This window comes from Anomalospiza imberbis, chromosome 8, assembly GCF_031753505.1.
Source record: "Anomalospiza imberbis isolate Cuckoo-Finch-1a 21T00152 chromosome 8, ASM3175350v1, whole genome shotgun sequence".
Lineage (NCBI taxonomy): Eukaryota > Metazoa > Chordata > Aves > Passeriformes > Viduidae > Anomalospiza > Anomalospiza imberbis.
In genome coordinates this window covers 9,974,828-10,000,000 of record NC_089688.1, presented here as the reverse complement: position 1 = coordinate 10,000,000, position 25,173 = coordinate 9,974,828, and the positions used below count along the sequence as shown (strand labels likewise).

Here is a 25,173-nt window from a genome sequence, read left to right as displayed (position 1 = left end):
CAGCCAAAGGCAGAGATAAGGCTGAGCCATTTCTTGTATGTATGTAATTTAAAAAGCAGCAAAGAATATTTCTTTCACAGGAATCAATAAAGTATGAATATAAAATTGTCAGATGATAGCAACTGTGTGATGCAGAGATTAGTGACTTGTCCTTTTATTATCAGAGACTGTGCTCAAGCTTAGATACAACAAATCAGAAATAATATAATACTGCATGGGCTTTAGTAGTATTGAACAACAAGAGCTAATGTGTATAATACCCCGGTCCAGCTGGGAAATATTGAGCACCACTCTAATCTCTTGCTCTCTGTTCAGATCAACTGTGGATTCTCAATCTAGTACTTGGCTGTTGATCATTCTTGATAAACCTTCGCAGCAAAAAAACCCACCCTAATCAGAGCGAATTAATATTTGTACGTGCTCATGAGGCAGCAGTCCTTCCTTTAGGTGCAATTCCTTTAGGCATGCTCTCAGCAGAGCATCAGTGAGGAAGCCAGCAGGGCTGAGCAGTCTCCTGCTGGGAATAGGACTGTGGCTAATTCCAGTTTATTAGGGAGGAAGCCCAACCAACACCTTTCTCCTCAGTCTTTGACAGTGGTGATTCCTGTGGAAACCTTCCTAACAATGACCTCCCATATTGTTTAAGTAAATAAGCTAAAAATTCTCATTTGTTTTTCTAAGAGTATCTAATTTTCTTTGGGATGAGCACACTAGCAGTGGATTCAAGAGGCTATTGATCCAGCCTTTAGAAAATATATTCCATTGATTCAGTGTGTTACTGCATTTCAATGGGGCTGTTTGCTTGCCTAGAAAGCACAGGGACAACGGCAGGGCATGGCCTTGATATTCTCACCCAGCTCAGAGCTCTAGTTTTAATTACACCTCTGAAAGATCTATGGATTACCTTGTGAAACATCAGTTAATACTTCAAATAATTAGCTTTGATAAATTGAGTGCGTTGGGCACTCCTAAGTAATTGCTTTGTTTCACCTGAGAGATTTTTGCATTTCAGCCGTGGGTTAGCAATTCCCGTGCATGTTTTCTAAATCTGAGGTAACACTTGGGGAGTGAATGCAATCAGGAGCAGCTCAGAAGGAGCACTTGCATGGCAAGGGGTGCCATCATGAACTGGGGGGGAAGAAAAGGGCTGTGTTAACAGGGGAAAGACTCCATGAGCAGGGGCAGTATTTAAACAAGTAGGTGTTTAAATAAACTGTGGTTTATCAGTAGAACATGAAGGCTTTCTAGAGTCTGACAAACCCATTTGAAGTAGTTCCAGCTCAGTTCCACAGAACATTGGTGTCTCACCTGTCTTGCATAGAGGTAGGCCTTGAAGAGATGAGCCAACAATTACTTCAACTCTAGAAGTGGATCACCAATTTCAAAAATTCATGAAGACAGCAATGGGACTGTCTGCTTGCAGGAGGGGGGATATTTCTGTGTGCCAGCCAAGGTTCATATTGCCAGGCCAGATTTGATGACAAGCACAGACATTTCTATTCAAGCTACAGAATCAGACTGGTGGCTTCAAAAAAATACATGTTCACTCAGGGTGGTGTGTTTTATGCCTGGGTTTGTCTGCTACCCTCTGCAATGTCTAGCATAGGACAGTGCTTGTGAAGTTGCATCTATTTTAAAGCACTCTGAGTTTTTAGTCTGAACTGTTAAGGCAGTACCTGCCACCTTCCAAGTCTTGACAAAACATGCCAAGTCAGGATGAACACAATTAATATCTGCCAGAGACTTTTTCAAGCAACGTGATAGCTCCTGGTTCATTATTCTGAAGATTTGCATACAAAAGAAATAAACAAGCAGTAAAACTGTGATAGTGCTGACACCAGCATTAAAGAGGAGTGCTTAGTACAGCAAAGTGACAGAGAGCACATATTTGTGTTCCCAATCATCTGAGCTGAAAGGTGTTTTTAAGTGAAAAATTAATTCAGAGACCTGAATTTTGACTGCACTTCCAGTGTCATGTACTGCACAAGGTAGCACATAAGATTCAATTTCTGCTATAACAAACTAATCCTAAAACAGGCCATTGCACCAAGTATAATTTACCATATTAAAAGATAAAAAGCAAAAACTTCTCAAAAAGAGGTGATGTGAGAGACGTAGATAGCCTTCTTTCCCTTTATTTGGATAATTTCTCAGAGATTTGCAAACCTGTTAAAAACTACTTTCATGTTCAAAAACTCTGTCAACTGGAATAATAGAATTAACAAGTAAATTGTGCTTTTCCTGAGATTTATGTTTCTGTCATGCCAAATTAATCTGCCTTTTTTCTGCACCTGAAAGTTAAACATATGTTCTCTTGTTTTGTTGTTGTGATTTTGTTTTCTTGTAATTATTTAACCAAAGAAAATTACTTATAGTGATCTCTCAGCTTTGGAGGAAATAGCTCTTTTACCTTAAGGTAAGGTTAGTTTCACAGCCTTACCTTAACTGCTTTTTAGTTTCTAAAATGATTTCATTATTCAGGTTAGCTAATACCTTTTACAGACTGAATTAAAAGTAGGCTCTCAGAAATTGTTTCACATGTTTCCATTACTTTGTGTAAACAATGAGATATCAGGCTCTTCCTCGCAGGAATTCCCATGAATTAACATTCTAATGGACTTACCCTTCTAACCTGTTTTCCCGAGTGGGAAACACTTGAAGCACTAAGGAAAGGGAAGGATTGCACAGAAACTAGAGTTGTGTGTTTCTCCACCCAATAAAGACTCTTTATAATTCCCTATATTGAGAGAAAATGGGTTTTCAATCCCTGTGACACCACTTTTACTCTGTGAGTTTACTTTTGTAATTGTTTGCACATCTGCTGCTGTGGCACCCCGAGCTCCCAGGTGGAGTTCACGGTTCAGCCAGAGCGGTGCCCGCAGTGTCACCCCTCCTGCCCTGCAGCTTCCTTCCCCCAGGAAGAAAAAACTTTAGAAGTCTGGGAATGTTTTTGATGCTAGAAGAGGTATAAAGATATAAATATAATTTTTTTGGATCCCCAGATAAATATAAAAATTCAAGATTTGTTCTATGTGGGTAATCAATCTTGTATCTTTATCTGCTTTTAAGATTTTGACAGGCTTGTTATTTTTTCTTTAGGTGTTTGCATTTTGTATAAACTGTTTCAGCCAGCATAAACTTACATAACATTTAACATCCTTCCTTTGTACCTAAAGATGGTGGAATTCAAAAGTAAAGTAAAAAAGTCATCATTGCTTTTCTGTAGGCTTTGCTTTTTTATATATGTACGCTGTCAAATTATCCAGGAGTTGTTTAGACTATAAACCTAAGGTATTTCAGGGGAAATAGTTTATGTCCTGTTTATCAGTTATAGTTTTCTGATTCTACACATGAAGGCTTTTATTTAGAGAAACAAAATAACTTGATAGCACCTGTTTCTGAGTAATTGCTCTCCATGCAGGCATGGTCCGATGCTTGTGACTGCTAGCTGGAGATCAAAGTCTCCTGGTTTTATTCTTATAATGTAAAAATCTTCATCTTGTAGACTCTGAGGATCTCATACAAAAGCATGAGTTGAGTAAAGTAGCTAATTAGTAAGAATGTGGTATCTAATCTGAAAACAAACCACATTTCTTGAAAGACTTTGTTTATGAAATGAGAGGGATGAAGGTTTCAGCATCTTGGCACTTAATTTGTTGTGGAAAAAATATGTTAGAAAATAAGGGCAGAGGCTGCAAAGGAGATTATGGTCATTGTGTGTCCTTATTTTTATTCACAAGTATTGATGCTTGAGAGGAAAATAAAGTTTGTAGCACTCCCTTCACTGGCAACGTCCTTCCCTCCCTTCCTCCCTCCCTCCACTGTGGTTTGGGGTATTACTGAAGAATGAATAAAACCTGTAACCTGAAGTGGACCTCCAAATGACCCTGTTTATCAAGGAAACAGAATTAAAATTTGAAGTTAAACTAAAATAATATAACATATTCTATCTGGAAGTTTGAATTTCACTGCTCATCAAAGTCAGCCAGACTTGAATAATTCTGGTGTCTTCCTGTCTTTCTGGATTACTTGATAAGAAAGGCCAAAAGACTGGAGCAAGGATTTTCTCTTACATACCAAAAGCGTGTGTTTGACTGAAGTGAAGGATGGTGGCGATAGTTATTATGTAGATGTGCTACAAAAGCATCTTACCTGAACCTGGAGCTGCAGTCCATTTGGGATTGTCATCGTGAGGAGACACACACTTTGTTGTCCCGTTGTGTTTGAAGAGATGTCTGAAATGTGGCAGTGCTGTTTCATCACTTGCATTTTTAAACAGCAGGGAGAAGAAAACACAAGGACAGCATTTGGAAATAGCAATATTGTGAATGGTGGTACGAGGCAGATGCAGTGTGACTGACAAATAGGTAGCTGTTCTGTCCCATAAAAACAGATGTGTACAGCAAATGCTATCACTATTCCATGAGGATCTGTGTACTTTGTTAAAAAATGCAGGAGATGCCATGAAGCAATCAGCCTACTAAACATCAAGCTGTAAAACAGCAGCAGTCAGCCAGCACTGTGCACTGGGGATGGTGCTCCTGGGGATGGGGGGTGTGGGCTGCTCTATAAAGGTGAGGATTAGATGTTAATGAACAAAAGTATGAGTATTCCCTTTTTCGAACATGCACCCTTTATCAAAGGGCTTGGTTTTGTGTAGGGTGTTTCCCTTCCCTCTGTTTCCTTTCCAGTAGCTTACAGTTAGTTCCCTACCCCCATCAAAGTATTTTTTTCTTGCTGTTCAGTTGCAGCTTTTTATCAAAATTATTTTTTTATTCCTCTGAACCATTCATTTTTTTAAAAAACATGTGAAACACAAATAATTTTTCATCCTTAATCTTTTTATCTGGAATGGAAGTTCAAAGCAATACTATATATTCCCTTTACCACGTAACAGCTGATTCAGAATTCAATTAATGCTTATCCCAGAATCATAGAATTGTTAAGGTTGGAAAAGTCCTCCAAGATTGAGTCCAACTTTTGACAGGACTCACCTTTCCACTTATAAGATAGAGCTTGGCTGTTTTCTGGATTTCTATTCTTATAAGCCAGTCTTTACAATCTCTTCCCTAGATTTTTAGTAGCTTTTAGAAATAACTTTGGACAGATCTGGAGGAACCTGTATATTTTCAAAATAAATATTGGCTGTTTGTATGGCAGCAAATACAGCAAATTTATTTAGAAAAATAGAAATCAGTAAAAGTATTTTATAGGAGTTGAGATGCTAGTCAAAGTAAATTGTTTAATTTTCATGATGATCCATCTATGCTTCAATTTAAGGCTTTAAAATCTCCTAAGAGAGCCTGGAGTCACAGAGCTGTTATTTTATGCCAGTTATTTTATCTGCTCTTCTTACTTTTGTCCTAAATATTAACAAATATGTTTGTTTCATGAACTCAGTGGAAAAAAACATATCTTCTGTTCCTGACAGGTTTAACATATTTGGTAATGACAAATTACATTTGATTAATTCTAGATCTTAAAATTTACTGATAAGTAATTTACCTCCTTGTCAGCAGATCTGGGCCATTTCAGATAGTTTTAGAAAAATAATTCATTTATTTACTAATTTGTTGAAATACCTACATTTATTGCAAATAACCACATTATTTCAATGTAAAGTATTTTTAGGGAGGTTAAGGCATCAGCACGTGTCTATGAAACAAGAATTATTTCTACAAAAAAATTTGGAAGAAGGAATTTTGGATAGTGCACTTTTTGCCTTTCTTGAAAAGTGCTCTTGGGAAGCAGTGCCTCTCTCAGACTAATTTGAAAGAAATAGGGTCATGGATGCTTTTAATCTCTTTTTAGCAGCATAAATTTTTTGAGTGTTTCTGACAGAATTAATCTCATTATTATTTTTTATTGTTCACTGCACACCTAAGACTTCTTTGGTGGCAGTTACCCCCCTAACAGGAGTCTGCCTCTCCATTTAAATTGTACTCCCTCCTTTTTGTGACCTACAACCATTCAAAGAGATAATAGTCCCCCTTCCCTCAATTAAATCCTTCCTTTATTTTTAGAACCTAACACATCTTGCTCTCTCCTGAGACCCTATTTACAAACAACTGCCGTGCTAAATACAATAAAGCTAAAGGCAATTCAGGTTTTCCCTCTCCATCATACTAATGTTCCTTAAAAGTCTGAGATGTTGAAGATCCAGAAAGATGCTGCAGTTCTGTGTGTGTTTGTCCATTTTTCAGTCTTCCTGCTGGAATTGCTAAAGGGGCTGGGGCACCAGAGCAACTGCCAGAACTGGAAAGTAAGAAAATAGAATCTTGTGACATGTGTGACCCTATTCAGTTACTTTTAAAACTATAGACAATATACTGCCCAGGGCAGAGATGAAATCTTTTTCCTCAGCTTTAGAGATATGTATAGGTAACTTCAAAATTATTGTATCAATACCTCAAAATTTGGGGATGAGAGGAGCTCTATGTTTTGATTTTTTCCCCCACCCCATTTTGTTGGTTCATATTATCCCCTGATTTTCACTGAATGTTTGCATCCTCACACATTATGGGCCAAAGAATCTAAAAATATTTAACTAATATTTCTTACTGGTTTTAGTGTTACCAAAATAATTTATTGTATCACAAGGTTTATCTGGAAAAACTTAAATGTGTAACCATGCAGATGCCTGAGTTTTTTCTCTGTCAGTCTGGGTGGAATTCAGCTGACTGAAGAATTGTGTGGACAAAACCTGGCAATTTGGTTTTGTATATTTCTTGAATGCTGAGAAACAACCAAATGACAAATCTAATTCTGGATTGCTACCTTGTTTTAACTTGAATATCCATTTTCAAGTTAGTTTGCTCTATAAAAAATAGAATTGATTTTGGGAATGATGTTACAGGAACAAAACCAGTCATGTCAATGTAGATTCCAAAAATGTTTTTCAGTTTAGTGTAAGTAAATAAGCTTGAGATGTATTTTTTTTTTAAGGCACATACTTAAATTCTTGTTTTGCGCTTTGAGACTGCAAAATGACAGGTTCTTTAATTGCAGAAATATTAGGAGGCAGGTAGAGGATTTTTCAGGAGCTGTGACAGAAGAATGGCAGGCAGTAGATGAAGTCTTTTCCAAGTGATGGACATAGTCCAGAGTTATTGTTCCTTGGGACAGGTGATGCTTGTTTTCATAACAAGTGGTAGCATTTATCAAAGGCAGTTTCCTTGCCCAGATGTGAAAAAACTCCCATCCTGACAGGCAGTGTAGCATGGCAATCCAGTGCAGCAATCCAGTTAGGAGGAGTGGTTCAGTTCCCTGCAAGAACAGCTGTGACAAGTGCTAAATATAATAAATAAATAAATAAATAAATATGCTAAATGCACGGCTCTGTGAGTGGCTACAAACCAAACAGCTGGATTACAGTGTTGATCTCTATTAGTTTCTCAGATCCTATTTTCTTAAAGTGCTCACATGCTTGTTTGTCTGTCTGGGTGCTGGCTACCAGCTTTTTACCAGATTAAACAATTTGACATGACTGCGTTTGAAATTGTGGGCGATTTGGAAAGAATTTGTTTGGGCCTTTTGTAGCACAGTTTTTATTCCAAGAAGAAGGGCTTGATATTTGATATGTGCTCTGAACTGAATTTAATTCCCTGGAAATAGATTTCAGCTTGCTGCTGTGAGCTCTGTCTGGTTTACTTTTATCTTCCAATTTCTAGGAAGGCAGTTAGACATTGCAGTCGTAAGGACCATAAATATGGTATGTTAAGAGAGGGAGAGTTGACACACAGAATGCATCTCCAGTACCATAGCTTGAGGCTCTGTGCAAAAAGAAGCTTGATACTTTACAGAAGATAGTCTTTATATACCAAAAATGTGGTTCTGCAGCCTGCACCACCGCTGATTTAGGCTTGTTCATAGCTAGACTTTCATCTTAGCACCTAGCAAGTGGACATGGCAATAACTATTAACTTTATCAGTGGTTTTACTGAGAAAAAAAGTAATGTCAATGTTAGAAAGTTTCTTGGAACTGGCTCGACTCACTGGCTATAGTTTCTTACAAGAGTTTTGGCCAAGTCCCACTGGAGAGCCTGGTCTGGCATGAGCCACCCCACAAGTTGTTGGGTGGGCAGGAAGGCACCATGCAGTCTCTGCTGCAGGGCACTACAGCTCGTGTCTGCTGTCAACACGCACAGCCCGGCCTGCCAAGAGGCCACCACGACACAGAAGCATTAAATGAACCGTAGGAGTGTGAGTAATCTCATCCCTTTTCAGTGAGGCATTTAAGCACGTGTTTATGGTTAATGATTAAGTCCAGATGAAGGCAGTAAGATGATCTGTGATTTAAGTTAAACTCATGTTTATGTGCTTTCTTGAAGAGGAACGAAATTACCAAATGCTGTAGTGCTGTGGGTCACCTCACATTACTGTATTTTCCAGAATTAGCTATCAGATTCTCAAAAAAATGTTTAACGTTAATTTAAAAATGTTGTATATGTGTGAGGTTTGAATACATTATTCTTAATTCTCCTACCTATTTGTTTTGGTCTGGATTTTGAAAAGTGTATTTGTACTCTGCCCATCGAAATCCAAAGTATTGATGAGGAAGAATTGGGCTTGTTGACATCCAGATCCTAGACTCAGAACCTGACCCTGTAGTAGTATAACTAACTAAAACATTTCCCACCAATTTGTTTTTCCCAGTAAGGACTTTTTGAAAATATGATTGGTGCTTCTTTTTGGTTGGAAAATAGCACACACTTCTTTTATGGGGTAGAGGGAAGAATTCAGGAAAGGTACTGCTTAAAATCACTTTGAGTTTTGAGTTATAATATTTTTTATGTTTAGAAAGCAAGGAATTAATTGATGTCTTATATGAAATTTTCAGTGTATTTCATTAAATAATTCAGCATTTTTCTTTGCATGTCAGACTTATTACTAGATTGTTAATAATAATTTCTTTGCTTCTTTGAAGATTTAAGTGAAATATGGCCAATCTTATACCTGATCTTCAAAAATGTATCAATTGGCTTTATTGAAAGATATTGCATCTTAAGTAATATTTATTACAGGGAGCATTTTTTATCCATGTATAATGAGGAAAGAAATGGAATAGCGTGAGAGCTATAATTTTTGTTTGTTTTTGTTCTTGACATGCATCTAGTTTAATCTGTAAGACACAGGTTATAAACTATGGGGATTAAAGAGAGACCTAAACCCAAACTAAGAATTTCTGGAATCCATGTGTGAATTTTCTTAACATCAACCCCACAAGGGTATGATAATCTTGAGTTTTGCATTTTTACTTATCTGATCAGCTGTGTACGAACAATTCTGCTCTCAGCCCTAAAACAAGGTTCCCTTTTTTGACACTAAATGCAAAAAAGATCCCCAAAGGGTTTTTTTGCATAGCTGAGATAGAGCAAGGGACTAGAGCTCCCTAATTGAACACTGGGAATTCCCACTGGCCAAGAACCAACAGTAGAGTCTGTTGCATTTCACCAGCTTGAAATCCCTTCCAGCCCTTCCCCACGTCCGACTTGCTTCAGAGGCATCTTCTGTCTTCTGCCTAGTCTGGAGAGAAGGTGGAAATCAGGGAAGCAGAAGGTGCAAATTTTGAAGGCATCTGAGCATCTTTATAATTTTTTTTTTAAACCCAGTATTTTTAATTCCTTATGCTGCAGTATGGATAGGCAAAAATCCAAAGGTATCATAATAGCTTTGTGGGCTCTTTCCCCACAGGATCCCAGACACCTCTGCTGCTTTGGTGTGCTGGAGAAAAAAGGCTGCATTAAACAGGTTTGATGGAAAATGTGTTTTCATTGTGTATCAGTTTAGGATATTAATTCTTACTGAATCACATTGTGTTTTCTGGTTGCATTTACTAAATGCCACTTCCATATTGTAACAGTATTACAGACTTTTATTATAATGCTACAGACTTTTATTCTAGGTAAAACTGCTTACACATTATTTGATATATTTATTTGGTGACAGATGATGGGAAAACCATATTAGATAAAACTGAATTATGTTGCCAAGCTGTAGATTCTAAGTGTTTATAAACTGAGACAGTAGAAAGCAATTTAAAAGCAAGATTCATACTTTTTACAGTGTTCAGTTTCCATAGTGTTGTCACTCAAAATGAAATTTCATATTCCAACACTTTAAATTTTATTCAGATTCAAATAAACTTACTTTTCTTGTTTATTTTTGTGCAGATTTCTTTGTGCCTTTCTTGTGTCCTGTTTCTTTGTGGGGCAATGTAAACGTGGTGTCCTCTTGGGGTCGTTACAGATACAGCTTTTAGTTCAGTATTTCTTGAACCTGTTCAAAGAACAAGAGCCATTGGGCTCCTGTGTCCTCCTGTATCTTGGAGGCACACAACCCTTCAGCCCACTTCCAGAGATGGGAATTAAGGTATGCCCTAGTTCCTCCAGGACAGAGAGTGCAGAAGTTACTGGAAACAGGAATTTACCCAGAAAAGGGAACTGTCAGTAATGAGACAATTAGGAGTTCATCCAGCTCTTGGAGCCATCTGCACTCCTAAGCCACAGTCACAGTTTATTTGCACTCCTGGCCCCTGAAGACCTGGATGCTGCTTTCTCACCCCAGAAGCATCTGTGTTTCTGTCTAACCTGGGCACAGGCTCCTCCATGTAATTTAATCATGCCCTACTGTACAAAGTTGATCTCAGTGTGATCGAGTGGAAAATCTAATATTCTGACAGATTACAGAACAAGGGATCTGTGGAGTTCCTGTCACCTTGGTTAGTCATAAGATTAATTCTGTGGTCTCCTTCTAGAAAAGTGTTATTGAGACATCTTATTCAGCAGAAAAATGGTTGCTATGAAATTACTCTGTGAATGCTTGGAATGATTTGGAGCAAGCAGGCGGGGCCTGTGCTGGGTCAGCATTTTTATCCTGTATGACTCTATTGATTTTGATCCAGCGCTGTCAAATTTAAAGCCAGATTTACTGCACTGTCAAGCCACAAAGTTCAAAATCTATCTTTAATTGAAGTGTAATGTGATATATGAAGAAGAAGAGTCATAAATTAAGGTTGTCTTACATTTCACCTATGAATACAAAAATGCTGTAATAGAGACTCCTAGGGCTTGGTCTTCATTTATTTGTATCATTTTAGCTCAATCTCCCCTATACCCACTACAGAAAAATTCTGACAGGATTCCCTCTGTGATTTGTTTAAAGCTGTAAAACCTGCTGCAAGAGCATGTAACCTGTAAAACCAAACACCATTATTTAATTTAAGGAAGGATTTCCTTAAACTGAATTAAATTAAATTAAATCAAGTTAGAGGTAGAGAAGAGGAAGATGTGGCTGAGAAAAAGCAAAGGCTGGAAGATAACCTTGAGAAACAGGTTTTGATACAAGGAAGATGGCATTTCAGAAACAAAGAGAAGTGATGAAGAAGAATATCTCAGTCTTATAGCTCCAGCTTATCATTCTTTTTTTCCGTCTGCCTGTTTAATGATTAACATAAATAAAAAATGGTATTTCTGGGGAAATAAGAAAAAGATTCCTGTTGTGTCCTATGTGTTCCCATTCCTACTTATGTTTTATATTTTACTATTAATCTTCTAATGCTATAATTGGTAGGAATCTAATTACATTGCATGAAGCTATGGCTTTTTGAAGGAGTAATTTACATTTAAACTCTCTTGGAGTGCATGTGTTTTGTCTTTGATGTCCTTGATTAGTAATTGCAGCTCTTGTTATCAAACGCTATATTTAAAGCAAAGCAGTTTCATATTTCTCTGCTTACATTTTTTTGGCAAGTCTTCTATGTGGTAAAACATTCTACAACTTGTCCTATTAAGGTAGCCTAAAGTATTTTTAAAAATATTCTCCTGTTTCAGAAAGTTGAATAAAATAAGTCCAGATGTACACGTCCATTACAGGCACAGATGAACGCGAACCCTTTGGACAGGAGAAAAATCTCTGATTTAAAGCGTTGTTGTGGGTGTGCAGATGCTCTCCCTTCCTGTGCTGTTAGAACGATGTTCTCATTAGCTGTGTAACTTTGTGTACACAGCTGCCTACAATGTATTCCACATGGATATTGCAAGAGTGCAGTGCTTATTTCTCTCTCTAACTGGGGAGCAGAGAGGTGTCTGGAAGCGCAAAAGCTTTGAAAACTTCACCTTGCCTGCTACCACTGCTGAGTTTGTTTGCTTAACGCATGCTAAACTCCACTGCATCTCTCTGCTTTAGCTCCTTCTTTTAAACATTGCAAAAATATTTACCTGCATAAGCTTTTATTCTCAAATTTAGTTTCTGTTTCTACAGATTGTATTTCTGTGTCTATTACATCTCAGTGTTACCAGATTGTAGTATAGTTAGTAAATGAAGCAAATCTATTGTTTTGTTAAATAGTCCATATTTTTATAAAGGAACGCATAACTTGTGTAATATTCTCACCTTCTGATGTGAATGGGTTTTCTGTCATGTATCTGAAAAAGTGTGGAAAATAATAGTATTAATAATGCTGAAATGTAACATTAGTCATTTCAGTGCTCACCTGACATTTCCCTACTTTTTAGCAAGAGGTCCATGTAAACACCAAAGGCTGAAGGCAAAGCTACATTTGCTGATTCTGTCAGAGATGACAAAAAAAAATCCTGCCAAAACAGCAATTTCACAATTTGATTCCTTGGAGAAAAACCTACCCATTTAGTATATTGCTGCATTTTTAGCAGGACTTTGTGCTTCCATATTATTTTAGATCTTTAATTGCCCTGAAAGCATTTATTTACTGAGCTAACATGGGAAATACAGGCCAAAGAGCTGTTTCATTTACAAATAGTAACATCTAGTTTAGATGTAGCGGTGCTTAATGGGTTTAAAATAGATAAAGACTAATTGTCCTACAGATTTTGTAACCAGTCATGTTATTAATGTTTAGTTGTAACTACTTGCAACATTAACTGTTATGTACATCATAAACATGAGTCAGACATATAACTTTGAATGAAATCAACCCAGTTGAAAAGTGCTGTGCCAGAATTAATCAACTGTTATTAAATGACCAAATATTAGAACATTTCTGATTAATAAATTCATTCCAATGCTTATATGAATATAAACATATGGAAACATGAACATTAATTTGTAAGTTTTATTAATTTTTGAAGATTGAATAATGGCTACAGTCAAGATTTTTATGTGCATTTCTAAAGTTTAATTTTCTAGAACTCTGGTAGAATTCGATTTACTATGAGTACATAAATTATCCCAACTGATGATAACAGTTTGATTCTATGTTAATATCTTTGGTCATTGTTTTCTTTACTTCCTTCTCCCATCTCTATTGAGCACTTTTAGGGTATGCCATATTTGCTCATCTTTGATCCATGTAACATTTTTATGGACAGAACACAAATAGTCATTAACTGTTGGATCTCATTTATCATTGAGGTAAAGAACAGTAGAATAAAATTTCAATCCTTTACTCCAGCAAACTCTGGCAGAATTTCACATTAGAAACTTGCAAGCTTACAGAGCCTAGCAGACTATTTATGAGGGCAGTATCTTAAAGTTCTCATATCTCTATGTTTTGTGCTTTTTTTTTTTTTTTAATCTCTGTCCTATGAAGAGTGATATGATCTGGTGATTTGAAGCAGAAAGGAAGCAAATTCTCATGCAGACTGTTCCAGTCATGTCTCTTACTGGAACTTTAAAAAGGAGCTCATCCTATTTTTGAAGGGGTTGAAGGGTGTAAGAGCATTAAATTCCCCAGATATTGTACTCTGTAAAAGACATGATATGCGGTGAGAAAAAACATGTCATTCTAAACATATTTGAAGATAGAATGGCTTCTCAGACCAGGCAGGTCAGAGCAGTAACATGAAGGCTCAGGAGTGGTTTTCCCTTTCATTTGAAAATCTCCCAAAACATTATTGTGCATTTGCAGCTTTGGTATTCTGGAAACTTGGAAAACAATCAGATTGGCTGTTATAACCATCAGTAATTGTTTTACAGAATATCCTGAGTCTTGAGAGAAGGTTAAATCTATTTTCTTTAAAGAAATATTTGTGTATAAATTTAATAGATCCCCCCAATATTTAGAAAAACAACATGATCTTTTGAATTTCATGTTAGTTTGTCTGCAGTAAAAATCTTTTAATCCTGCTTGTTTCTGATGAGCAAGAATATCTTAAATTTTTGGTTATAAATATAGAGGCAAGGAATATATTAAATTAGTCAACCCATTAATTATAAAGAGAAAATCAAATGCTGCTTGTTGATACATATATTCCCTTTGAGATTTGTCTCACAACTTCATGGATGTGGTGGACTCATATGATTTGAAATGAAAGATTATATTCAAATTGTTTGTTTAGATAAAAACATTTAGGTATTTGTAAAATTGTTTACTAAATAGTCCACAATTGGGTCCGAATGTGTTACTGTTAATTCTTCATTTATACAATTTTTAAATTTGTTGGCATTTATTTGCTCTGAGTGAGCCCCGTGAAGTTGTGCATCTCTCCTTGGAAGTGCAGTTCTTGGTAGAAACTGCTTTGCTCTCCCAGCACAGTGAGGCTGTTGTTGGGTAAGAATAACCTATGCTAAAGTCCCCTCAGAGCAGACTCCCAGCATTCCTCACAGGTAATTAATCCCTACAGGAAGCACATGGGTTCTTGCTGCTGCTCCTTTCCTATTCTTTTTCTCTGAACAGTTCTTTTCTTCAGAGCTCTTTCTTTGCTTCTGCATTTAAAATGGTCTGAAAACATGAGCAATCAGCGAGCCTTATCAAAGCCTTGCTCTATAGATTCTTCTCTAGGATGTATGAAAGTTTTAATAATAATATATGGCTTTTTTTTTTTTTTTTGGAGCACCTTCTCCTCCCTGACACAGCTTTTCCTGCCTGCTTGGGTGTGTAAGAACACACTAAGCTACTAGGAAGGAAGGCTTTGATGTGTTTCAGCTGGTATCATTAATAAAATATTATTTTGCAGCTATAGTATATTTCTTTCCTGTCTGCTCTCTAACTGTAGGGTGTAACTTTGAAGGGTAAATCACCTATTCCAAATTAAAATCCCTGGCTTCATGCTCAAAGTGGTTTCTCCTGTAACCTCAGTAAACACCAATCTGAACACTCAGGTGTGCTCGGGTGTGTTTAAATATGTGAACATTTGTAGCAAGGATCTGACACAGCTGTGGCCAGCCCAGCTGAAGCTGTTAATAACTTCAGATAACTTTATTCCCTGGCCTTGGGGGCAGCTTGTGGGTGGGGCCAGGAGATTCAGAACACCTGAGGGTAAGGCAGGTGTGGGGTAGTGGCTGCCTTGCCTCTGAAGGAAAAGTGTTGCGGGGACTTTGGGCTCCTCTTTAGGAAAAGTTGAAAGATTTATATCTATGGATGCTGATGACTCCAAGTCCTGACCCTAGGGAAAGGCTCAATGTTATCTGGGTACTTTCAGCCTCAGAGAGGTGAACTTGGTGATTTAAAAGCACCTGTGACATTACTGATGGGGTTGGAGCTGCTGTAGCAGCCCTGGCTCCATTGCAATGTGAGTAGGAAAGAAGAGCAGCGTGTGGATCCTGTTGTAAGTAAGTGCTATTTTGTCTTGTGGTATTGTGATTTATTCTCTTGTTATAGCTGTGCTCATGCAGTGACCCACAGGCTACGTTTTATGATACCTTATTTGTCCTTCAGTCTTCTTTCCTTGTGAATCTTTTATGCTGAAATGAGGTCTGAATAAATTGTTGAAATGGCAGTAGATGTTGATTCTTTGTATGTAACATGGTGGCTGTGAATATGGTCCTGAGCTGGGACAGGTACAGTGCATGAGAGATGCCAGCAGGAAAAAGCAAGTATTTGATGCAAGCCACGTAGTCCAGTGCCATTTAAGAACTGTAGATTGTTCCAGAAGCACACTGTATTCCCTGGCAGTAGCAGCAAGGAGAAAACCCAGTGTGGGTATGTGTGTGTGGTGCCTGAGCAGAGGAAGCTGCCACCTCTGGCTTTGCTCCCAAGGTTTCAAGTAGAACAGAGACTGCTGGCTGTGTTTTGCCTTGGTACCTGTCCCTTTGCTCTGGCTTTATGCACCAGTAGCAGAGAAGCTGTTAAAATGTCAGACATGGCTGAGGGGATATTGCAGAGCTACTGCAGGCTTGCTTTTTGGTAGCAGGCTAGGAAAATATGGGCTCTAGTGTGTCCTGCTGGGTGCTGGTGTAGAGGGCTTGTTGTGACTCGTGTAATATCAGCTAAATGCAACTCATGAGATCACCAAGACTGAATTATTCTTACAATGATGGATAAATATTGATGTTTGTAAAATATAGAAACTTGTGGGTGTTGGTATTTATAAAACTTAGTAAGTTGCTAGGAGAATATTTTAATATCTTTATTGTGTTGAATTCTTCATAAATATTAAAATATTACCATAGTACCCCTTTTCAAAGTATCTAAAATAGTGACAAAATTTTCCATACAGAGCCTGAATCTCTTTGTGGTGCTGGTGAAAGCTGTGCAGCTGCTTGAACTTTCATGAACCAGAGTCTTGAATCTCCAGGACTCTTCCTGTGGCTTCTGCCCAGAGTGTGCTTCAGTTTAAGTGTGGTCAGTGAAGGTAGAGGTGTGTGACTGTGGCTGCCATACCTGCTCAGCACTTGTGCCACCTCTTTTGGCTGTGGATAAAACTGTTTGCTTCCTGCTTCAGCACAGCTGTGTAACGTGTTTGTAATGTGGCTTCACGTAATTCACAGTAAGAGGAAACTCTTGTATGTGGATCAGAGATACAACTTTGTGCATGGACACCTGGAAGTTGGGGAAAAGTAAATGGAAATGTGTGGCTCCAGCTTGCAAACTAAGGGCTGGCTAGCTTTTAAGCTGATGTGCCCTCCTCAGCTAAAGTACTTGGAATGGAGTAATCCTGGCAAATAGATATGTTTTATTTTGAGCTGCAGCTTTTTCTGAATTCAAAGAATGTCTTTCTACACAAAATGCTGTGTAACAGGGATAAAATCATATCTTCAATGGAACTGAATGCTAGAGAAAAGCTATCCTTTGTTCAAAAACCCAATGTTTTTTGGGTTTAGAGAGAAAAGAAAATGTTTTTGCATTTTCCTGTAAGAAGTTCATGCCCTTCTATTTTTCTTCTCAAGGTAGCTTCTTCAGATATGAAAATTTTTCAGGTATGAATTTAATCCTGAGCAGAACAAATTGCCTATGCTTGTAGGGAAAAATATGAGGCTCAGCAAGTTTTTTGGTCGTGTTCATTTTTTTTCATCATCAGAGTGTGAATTTAAAACGTATTTTGCTTAAGTGAGAATTAAAACCTGAAAAAATGTTTGTAGTGCAAGTTTCACTCTACATGATGCAAAATTTTCTCTACTTTGAATAGTCTGCCATAAAAATATGTGTGCTTTGAAGGATGAAGCAGGAAAATTGATCAATAGTTTTATAAATATTTTTTAAGGTATTTTTGAAAACACATTTAGGTTAAAGCTTCTAATGAGAAGCTACTGAAATATGTCTGATGCAGTGCTGTACTAATGCTCTCATTTTGTGCAAGTAGGTTTGCCAGAGTGAATTTTTCTGTCCTCTCTTTTTGCTTTCCTGCTCTATGCAGCCCTCCTTATTCCTCTGTGATAGTTGAGAAGTCAGGGGAAATGAGTAATTGGAAAAGCTTTAGAGGATCAAACTAGCAAACTAAGAGCTGGTTTTGATGTAAAGTACAACCTTCAGCAAGGGTAGTTAAGGCACAGTAATCCTGGGAAACACTTGGAGAAAAACACTTCAGAATTGCAACTCTTTCTGTGCTTCTTGTTTTGTTTGAGGTTGGCTAAATTAAAATACTTTTGGGAATAAATTATGGAGCCTCTTCTACCAGCAAAAGCCTTTGTAAGATCTGCTTTTATTATCTGCAGTGACAGAAACCGCTTGGTGTTTGTCTCCATTTCCTAGGATTCAGAGTTTACATAAGAAAATCAGTTGTATAATGATTTAGCCATCTCCACTTTCCCTTATTAGAGCTGGTGGTTTGAACACTAGCTGTATTTGGAGAGATTTTTGGACATCAAGCAAGCACAGAGAGCATCAATAAAAAGCACAAGTTTTATCTAAAGTTTGGAGTAATTCAAACAGTATAAGCTTATGAAACTCACAGATAAAAATTTTCCATGTGTTTATGAGTATTTAAAATTGGTTAACTTCACAACATATATTTAAGTAATATGAAAATAAAAAATCCCTCCTAGATAACAAAGATAACATCCTAATGAATGTCTAATATCCTCGGTAGTGTTCAGCATATCACCATAATTATTAAACAGACAGAAATGGATGCTTTAAGAACCCATTGTGTGTGCCCCATGCTTCACCACATCTCACAGGCCTGTCTTGTAAGTGCTAATGAAAATGATATTGCAATAAAGAGAAACTTTGTAGTAAAGAGAGGTGATTCAATGCTAGCAAGTACCTGTTAATGTTACTTCTTGTTTATGATGGAGAGATTTTATCATGATCTAAAATAGTGTCTGTGCTATCGGGCACACCCTGGAGGAGCTGTGCAAGGTCTTTGGACACCACGAGGAGCAGCTCACTTGATACTCACATGTGCTTTTCCTGGAAAGGGGTACGATTTACCTGGGCCCAGAGATGTTTTCTGACCAAGCTGGTGCATGTAGATTGCATGTCAGTCCTGACACAGGTGTAAATCTGAGGTGCTGCCTGTGTGAAATGAATTGTGTTCTTTAGCAGTGGTTCAGATCAGTGTGTCTTTGAGACAGTTTTCTCTGGTAAGCAGAGGATGAGTGAACTGCTTGTGTGACAGCTTAGACACAAGTGAAAAAGGTCATCCAACTTTGTTGCATTACTAAAAACAAAAAAACAACCTGCACTGGTAAATGTCACTGAAAAGAAGCATCACTTTTGTGGAGCTGTCAATGCCAGATAAATAGAACAAATCAGGTTTTTTGTTTAAAATTAATTTTTCATCAAAGTAGTTTGGAAGTTGGCCCGTGCTGCTGAAGCTTATATACATACTCTCTGTACCCTCACCTAGAGTTCAGCTGGTTTTGCCGTATCTTTCTGAGCTTCATAGATGTGCCTATGATTTCCTCTGCTTATTTATAGGCATAAAAGTACCCCAAAGTTCTTATGAGAATAGGTAATATATATGTGGATGTAAATGGCCTATTACACGGGACTGTAGAAGATTGAGGAGCTTTTTATTCCTGATACTAAAGAAGGAAGACAAGATACTGTGCTGGGTGAAATAACTGGGTGGTGTCTACATTTTCAAATGTTGTAAATACACCGTTAAGATTATGACAGTAACAGAACTTATGAAAGTTAACATTCCCAGTTGAAAATATTTTTCTTAAATAACAGAGTGTTGTGTTTTGCTAATAAACATGTGGACTGGCCGTTCCATTAGTTACCAAGGTGCATACTTAGAAGAACCTATGGAAACATGAGAAAGGTAGAAGAATTTTCCATGTCTTGCCCTCCACTAGTTGGGTGATGTTAAGTGATTACATGTAGTAGGTTAAACATCAGCCACCACGATGGTAAATTTAAATGTATGCCATAAACAGGGTTTCTGTGCCACAAATAGTGATGCTAAAAATATGGTCACACTTCAGTCACAAAAACATGAAAATCAAAAGGCAAGAAGACACATCTTGAATCAAGGAAATAATCAAGCAGTGGCACCAAATGTGTGCTTTGGGATCTGGTTTGATTTTAGTACTGAGAGTTCTGCCTTTCTACTTCTGAAATGAAAGTTCTTATGCAATCTCTCCAACAACACCAGCTGTGCTGTTCCGTTATTTCTGTTACTTAGAATTTTTTTCCCCAGGTATTATTCCTATTAATAAATCTGTCCTAAGAGAACAGGTAAGACACTGGCTCATAGAAGTATACCAGTAATTTTCAGAGGATAAGTGCCAAACAAGAATTTTTATTCAGTATATTCAGAAATTAACTTAGTAAATATACTAGATCTTCTTGTAGTAGCCACTGTCATTGATTTAATAAACCAAAGACCAATCTCTTTTCCAGTAGTAAGTGAGGAGGTAACATTTCTGCTTGTAGATTCTTTATCCTGTGAGCAGTAATGATTGTATACTCAACAGAGATGGTGGGTTTTGTTTGGTTTTCTTCTAGAGGGTTTAGTGGTTTAATGTATAGCTTTTCTTTACAGGGCTACATCTTCTCAACTGAAAAATTATGCTTCCAGGAAATATGGATGCCTGGATCCTTGATTTAATTTCATAGCTCTGTCCTCATTTTGAATATCACAGCTATTTATTACCTTTAATATTTTTCTATAAATACTCATTTTAAAAGACCAGTTCTATATTTAAAACACTTGTATAAAAATTACAGCAGTGTTTTGCATGTAAGGAGTACAAACAGTTTGTCAGTAAATGCAAATGAAACCTGAAATATTGGCTTCTTCTGCTGTGAAATGGGTTTGCATGCCAAGGTTTTGGTAGTGGGTGGACGTTAGAGGTGGCATTCCCTGCATTGCTTAGGGGAGGAGGTAGAGGATCAGGAATGAAGTCAAGCCTGGGAAGAAGAGGGATGGGGTAAAGGTGCTTTTAAGATTTGGTTTAAATTCTCATTCTCCTACTCTGACTTGACTGGTTACAAATTAAACCCACCCAAGTTTTCATTACTAGTTAACCAAAGCACAGCATGACAGTTAATGATTCTTGACAAATTTGACAGTTGTCTTTTTCCAACAGATTGTATCATTCAATGTGCATAGGAAGGGAACACCTTAATCGTTTTTAGCTACACATTTTTAATAGCTTTTTAGCTAACTGGGAGAGAGAGGGGGAGAAGACAAGTTAATGAAGCGAGGTTGAGAATGAAGTGTGGAAAGATAGTCTGGCATAAATTCTGACTGCCTCATACTATAGTGAGTGGACTGAAATCAAACGTGAAAGGATTAAGTATCTCTGGGCAATGTCTCATTTGTAGTTTGCTTTCCATAGGAGACTTCAGGAACCAAGGAAGCTGAGAGTGTTATTTACTGTGTGGAATGGAACTGCTGGTATTTTTAGGCAAAATCCCAATAAAGTATTATTTTTCCACCAAAACATATGGCTTATGTAGAAGGCTTCTGCTACAGCTGCTTCTGTGCTATATCTGTTGCCCATTTTTACACATCCTTTTGTGGGGCAGGGGTTCTGCTAAAGGAATGTACTACTGACAAACAAAACTTTAATAAGACCTTCTTAAATGTTTAGGCTGCCATGCAGAGAAACTAGCCAGTATCAATTCTCTGTAGTTACTGGCTTTTTCTTTGCAGTGCAGCTTCTGATACCGTGTTCTCTGCCGTGGATGATGGCACTCACCTCTTTCCAGTATAATGGCTGAGTAGGTGTAGATTGTGCAGCAATGGCAGATTCAGAGAGCATTTTCTGTAAAGCAGTGTAATAAAATATTTATAAGATTTGATGTAATGAGCTAGGCAATTATGTGTGAGTTGTACTGTCTTCAGTTGGTTAGAATAGGCAGCCTGCATGCATTTACAGAATCTATTTCAGCACAGTTTCCAAACCATGTTTTATGGAGCAAGAATATTGCTTCTTTCTCTGTGAGGTTCCATTTCATCACATCACAATGAAGCACAGAAATATTTACAGTTGAGCTTTGGAAAAATGGAGGTTAAGAATTCTATTGAGACATATAAATGTCCTTATATAAGGATGTGTACATTTTGAACCTGGTCAGAGATGCAAGAACAAGCTTTTCATACTGGAAGGTTTGGGCTGTTTCATGTTATTTAGGTATCTTTCACCTTTCTTTCAGTACTTTTGGTGTGAAACTGCAGGAACCTCTCACATTCCCTGCTTAGCTGACCATCTTCTGGAAAGCCTGTTATTTAAAGCTTTTTTTTTTTCAGCTTCAGTGCTTGTATTATAAATGTGTGCAAGTACCAGCAAGTGCAGTGTTTATTGTCCAGCGAACTGGCCAGTTTTCTAAGGTTGGGATAAGGATTTCTGTTCACAGATGTGACAAACCTGATTCTAGTCTAGCAAATTACTCCATTTATTAGGCAAAGGGGTGCAAATCTGGACCAACAGATGATAATCTGCTTCTTATTTTGTATGGGAAAAGGAGAGAGAATTTGGTTCCACCCTGTATGTCCTGAGAGAGTGGTCTAACAGTGCAAAAACTAATTAACTAGTTCTGCTACAAATTTATTTTTGGCTATGCAATAATACTACATCCATTCATTCATTTCAAAGTATTTTTCTGAACAAAGGAAAGGAAAGACCGTAAATGTTAGAACTGAGACTGCTGGTTCTGATATGGAGTTCTAATGTAAAATTGCACAAATACTTTAATGTCCAAACTGCTCAGTTCCAAAAGAAAATGGATTCATCTTTCATCAGTCTTTGTCTGTATCACTTTTAGTCTAACAGTGTAATCTTCTCAATGCAGACAGTAAAATGCTTTGATTTTTCTGTTAGCCATTTGGCGTTGTTTCTGAAGTAACAATCAGCTGCCTTATTAGAAGAAATTATTGGATCCACTGAATTCCTTTTGTGCAGAGGAATTTTACCTGAATGACTAGTCTGCATTCTCTCTCTGGCTGCTTTGGATTGTGTAGAAGAGGATATGTGTGCAAGTATGTTTATTAAGAATATCCTGTCTAGCCTTATTTATAAATCAAAAAGGGAAAGGCCTACAACTCCTATCAATCCAGTAACTTGACATATGTCGTTTTTCATATTTTTCACTGTTCTAGAATGATCGATTAATGTGCAATTAGTATTGATCTGAACTGGAGTTTGATCCCTTTGACTGTTAGACTTACCTCAGCTTATTGATGTCTTTCTCTTCTGTGGCCTCACTTAATGGGCATGAAGCTGTGAAGTGCTAGTCTGTGGGAATATGTATTAGGGAAGTATTGGCCTTAATTTATACTTTTCAAATGCTTATTTGTAGTGCAGTCTGATTAGCTCAAAACTTGAGTGTCTTTGATTTGCAGTGTATGCATTTACAATTAAAAAGTGGGAAGCAGGGACTGATGACAGACTGCTGTTGTATAATCATTTACTTAAAAAAAAGAAGGTAAATCTGTCTGTGAAACCATAGAAATTTGATCTAATGACATATCCTACTGGCCAATTTGAAATCCCCAGTATGCTTGAAAGAGTTGGTGAATCCTCCAAAAATAATGAGAAGTGTTTATAGAAATTTACTCCAGCTTTGATCCATGCTCTGAAAGAACTGTGCACACCTCCAAGAAAATGTATTCGTTTCTTTGAAGTCTCATTGATTTTTAAATGAGAACCTGGAAAGTGGTGGAGAAGCAAAACTTACTCTGCATAAAAGCAAGGAATGACTAAATAGCATTACTAACTTTAGACAGTGAGGAGGTACAGGCTGAAGGGAGTTTGCTTTTTACTGCCTGTGGTTTTTTGTCTCACACAATCTTATGTCTGTAATGTATGCAAATAATTTGCAGTGATAAGCAGATTCTTAAACCCCAGAGAGGGGCAAGAAATTGTAAGTGTAATGACAAGATTTGCAGAATAGTCAAGTGATTGATGGACCCTGCTGATTTCTAAGGCTTTTTGTAGTAAAGCAGAAAATAGACAATAGACTTTAGGCATCATTAACTTTGACTTGTTTTCATGTATACTACAAACAGATAAACAGGTATTTTTTAATTTTACAGTAGGAGCCATGGCACATCTATTTCTCCCTAAACTCAATAGAAATGTGAATATAATTAAAATAACTGTTTAAAAAAGTTAAATTTTTCTGGAGTGGAGAATGTACTATGTGCTGTGAATTTCTGAGTCTAATGGAAGCCCTTAAGTATTTTCTTTTACTTTGTTTTAAATCATTACATAGTTTTTATGTACAAACAATATATACAAATTCATCAAATTCTGGTTTGTCCCTCTATAGGTTAATAGTTTAGTTGTTGATAACAAAGCATCCATGAAAAAACAAGGTAGTTTACCATGTTGGCATAGGCTAGATATTCCTACTTAAATGCTGTTTTAAGAAGTACATGTGAAAGCAGTGACACCTGCTTTTGGCCATTGGCAAATTTCTTGTGTTTTTCTGCCACATGCTGTGGTTGCAGGAGGCAACAAGCAGTGTAGTCAGTCACTGGATTACAAACTATTAACTAAGTGAATTCATTCATCATTTTGTCTATAGTCCATTGAGTGAAACTTTACTGAAATTTCATTCCTTTTGGTCATTATTTTTTCTACATAATAAGGTATAACCTTTCATTCAAAGAGTGTCATAGAGAAATCAAGTAGACACAACAGTACCTGAGGACTGATACATGTTGCATGAGTCAAGCTGTAAAAGTGCCAATGCAAAGTTTGTGATGACTAATGTTGGTATTGCCATTCATATTTTTTAATAGTTGTGTCACTGAAAGCATTAATTGGATTACAGCCTGGGAATCCTTGTGACATTTGACTGCTTATTTGTCAGTCTCCTTCTAGTAGGCAGGGCGTGTCTTGCTAGGTATGTTGTATGGAGCTTTTGCAAATCTTTGTGCATAGCTCTGCTGTGGGCCTGTCTCATGTTTGATGTGTTCTAAATAGTTCTTCTGGTCCAGTACAGAGGGGCAGCAAATCTACCAGCTGTCCCCCATGTGCAAAGCAGTGAGACATCCACTCCATTCAGCTCTAAACACACCTGTCCTGACTAGAGTGGGCTCAGGACTTCTCCTTGGGCTGAATGTGTTTTTAAGAGTGTACTGGCATCTCAGCTGAAAGTGGCGTTCTCATACAATTAACAGTGCTGCTAATAGCTGTGACTTCAGACAAGCACAGAAAAACAATGCAGTTTCTCATCATTATGTTCTGAGATAATTTTTGTCAGTATCAGATTTTTCCTTGTACTCTACTATAGTGTTGTCCATGTTTTTTACCGATTTCTTGTCTATTTGCTAAATACAACCAAATGTTACCTTATTTAAAATCTTGCAATTCCCCAGTGTGATCAACTTCCTCATAATTTTTGGTCTGCATTTATGAGAGAAAGTACATTAAATGAATTCTATTATTTTCTCCTATTAGACTATGCCATCATAAATCACATAAAGCTCTTTCTTGGGCAGAGTGAAGCCAAGCTCTCTGAAATTATCTCAGAAGATAAAACTGAATGATTTTCTGAGTTAGTGTCTTTGAAGTTTGACTTAGAGAATAATGAGTTATGTAGTGGGGTTGTGGGGATTTATTTGTTTTGTTTGG

General features: G+C 37.3%; 1 protein-coding gene across 4 annotated transcripts in view; it reads left to right on the top strand.

Annotated features, from left to right (window-relative positions):
- NRG3 (neuregulin 3) overlaps positions 1-25,173 on the top strand; it is a 343,618-nt gene that overhangs the window by 70,005 nt on the left and 248,440 nt on the right. Inside the window, exon 1 of one of the 4 annotated variants that reach the window (XM_068197292.1) lies at positions 21,614-21,726. The exons of the other annotated variants lie outside the window; for them this stretch is intronic. Coding sequence (XP_068053393.1) covers positions 21,630-21,726 — 97 coding nt within the window. The 5' untranslated portion in view covers positions 21,614-21,629. Of the gene's footprint in view, positions 1-21,613; positions 21,727-25,173 lie in introns of those variants that run through there. 4 annotated transcript variants of the gene reach the window in all.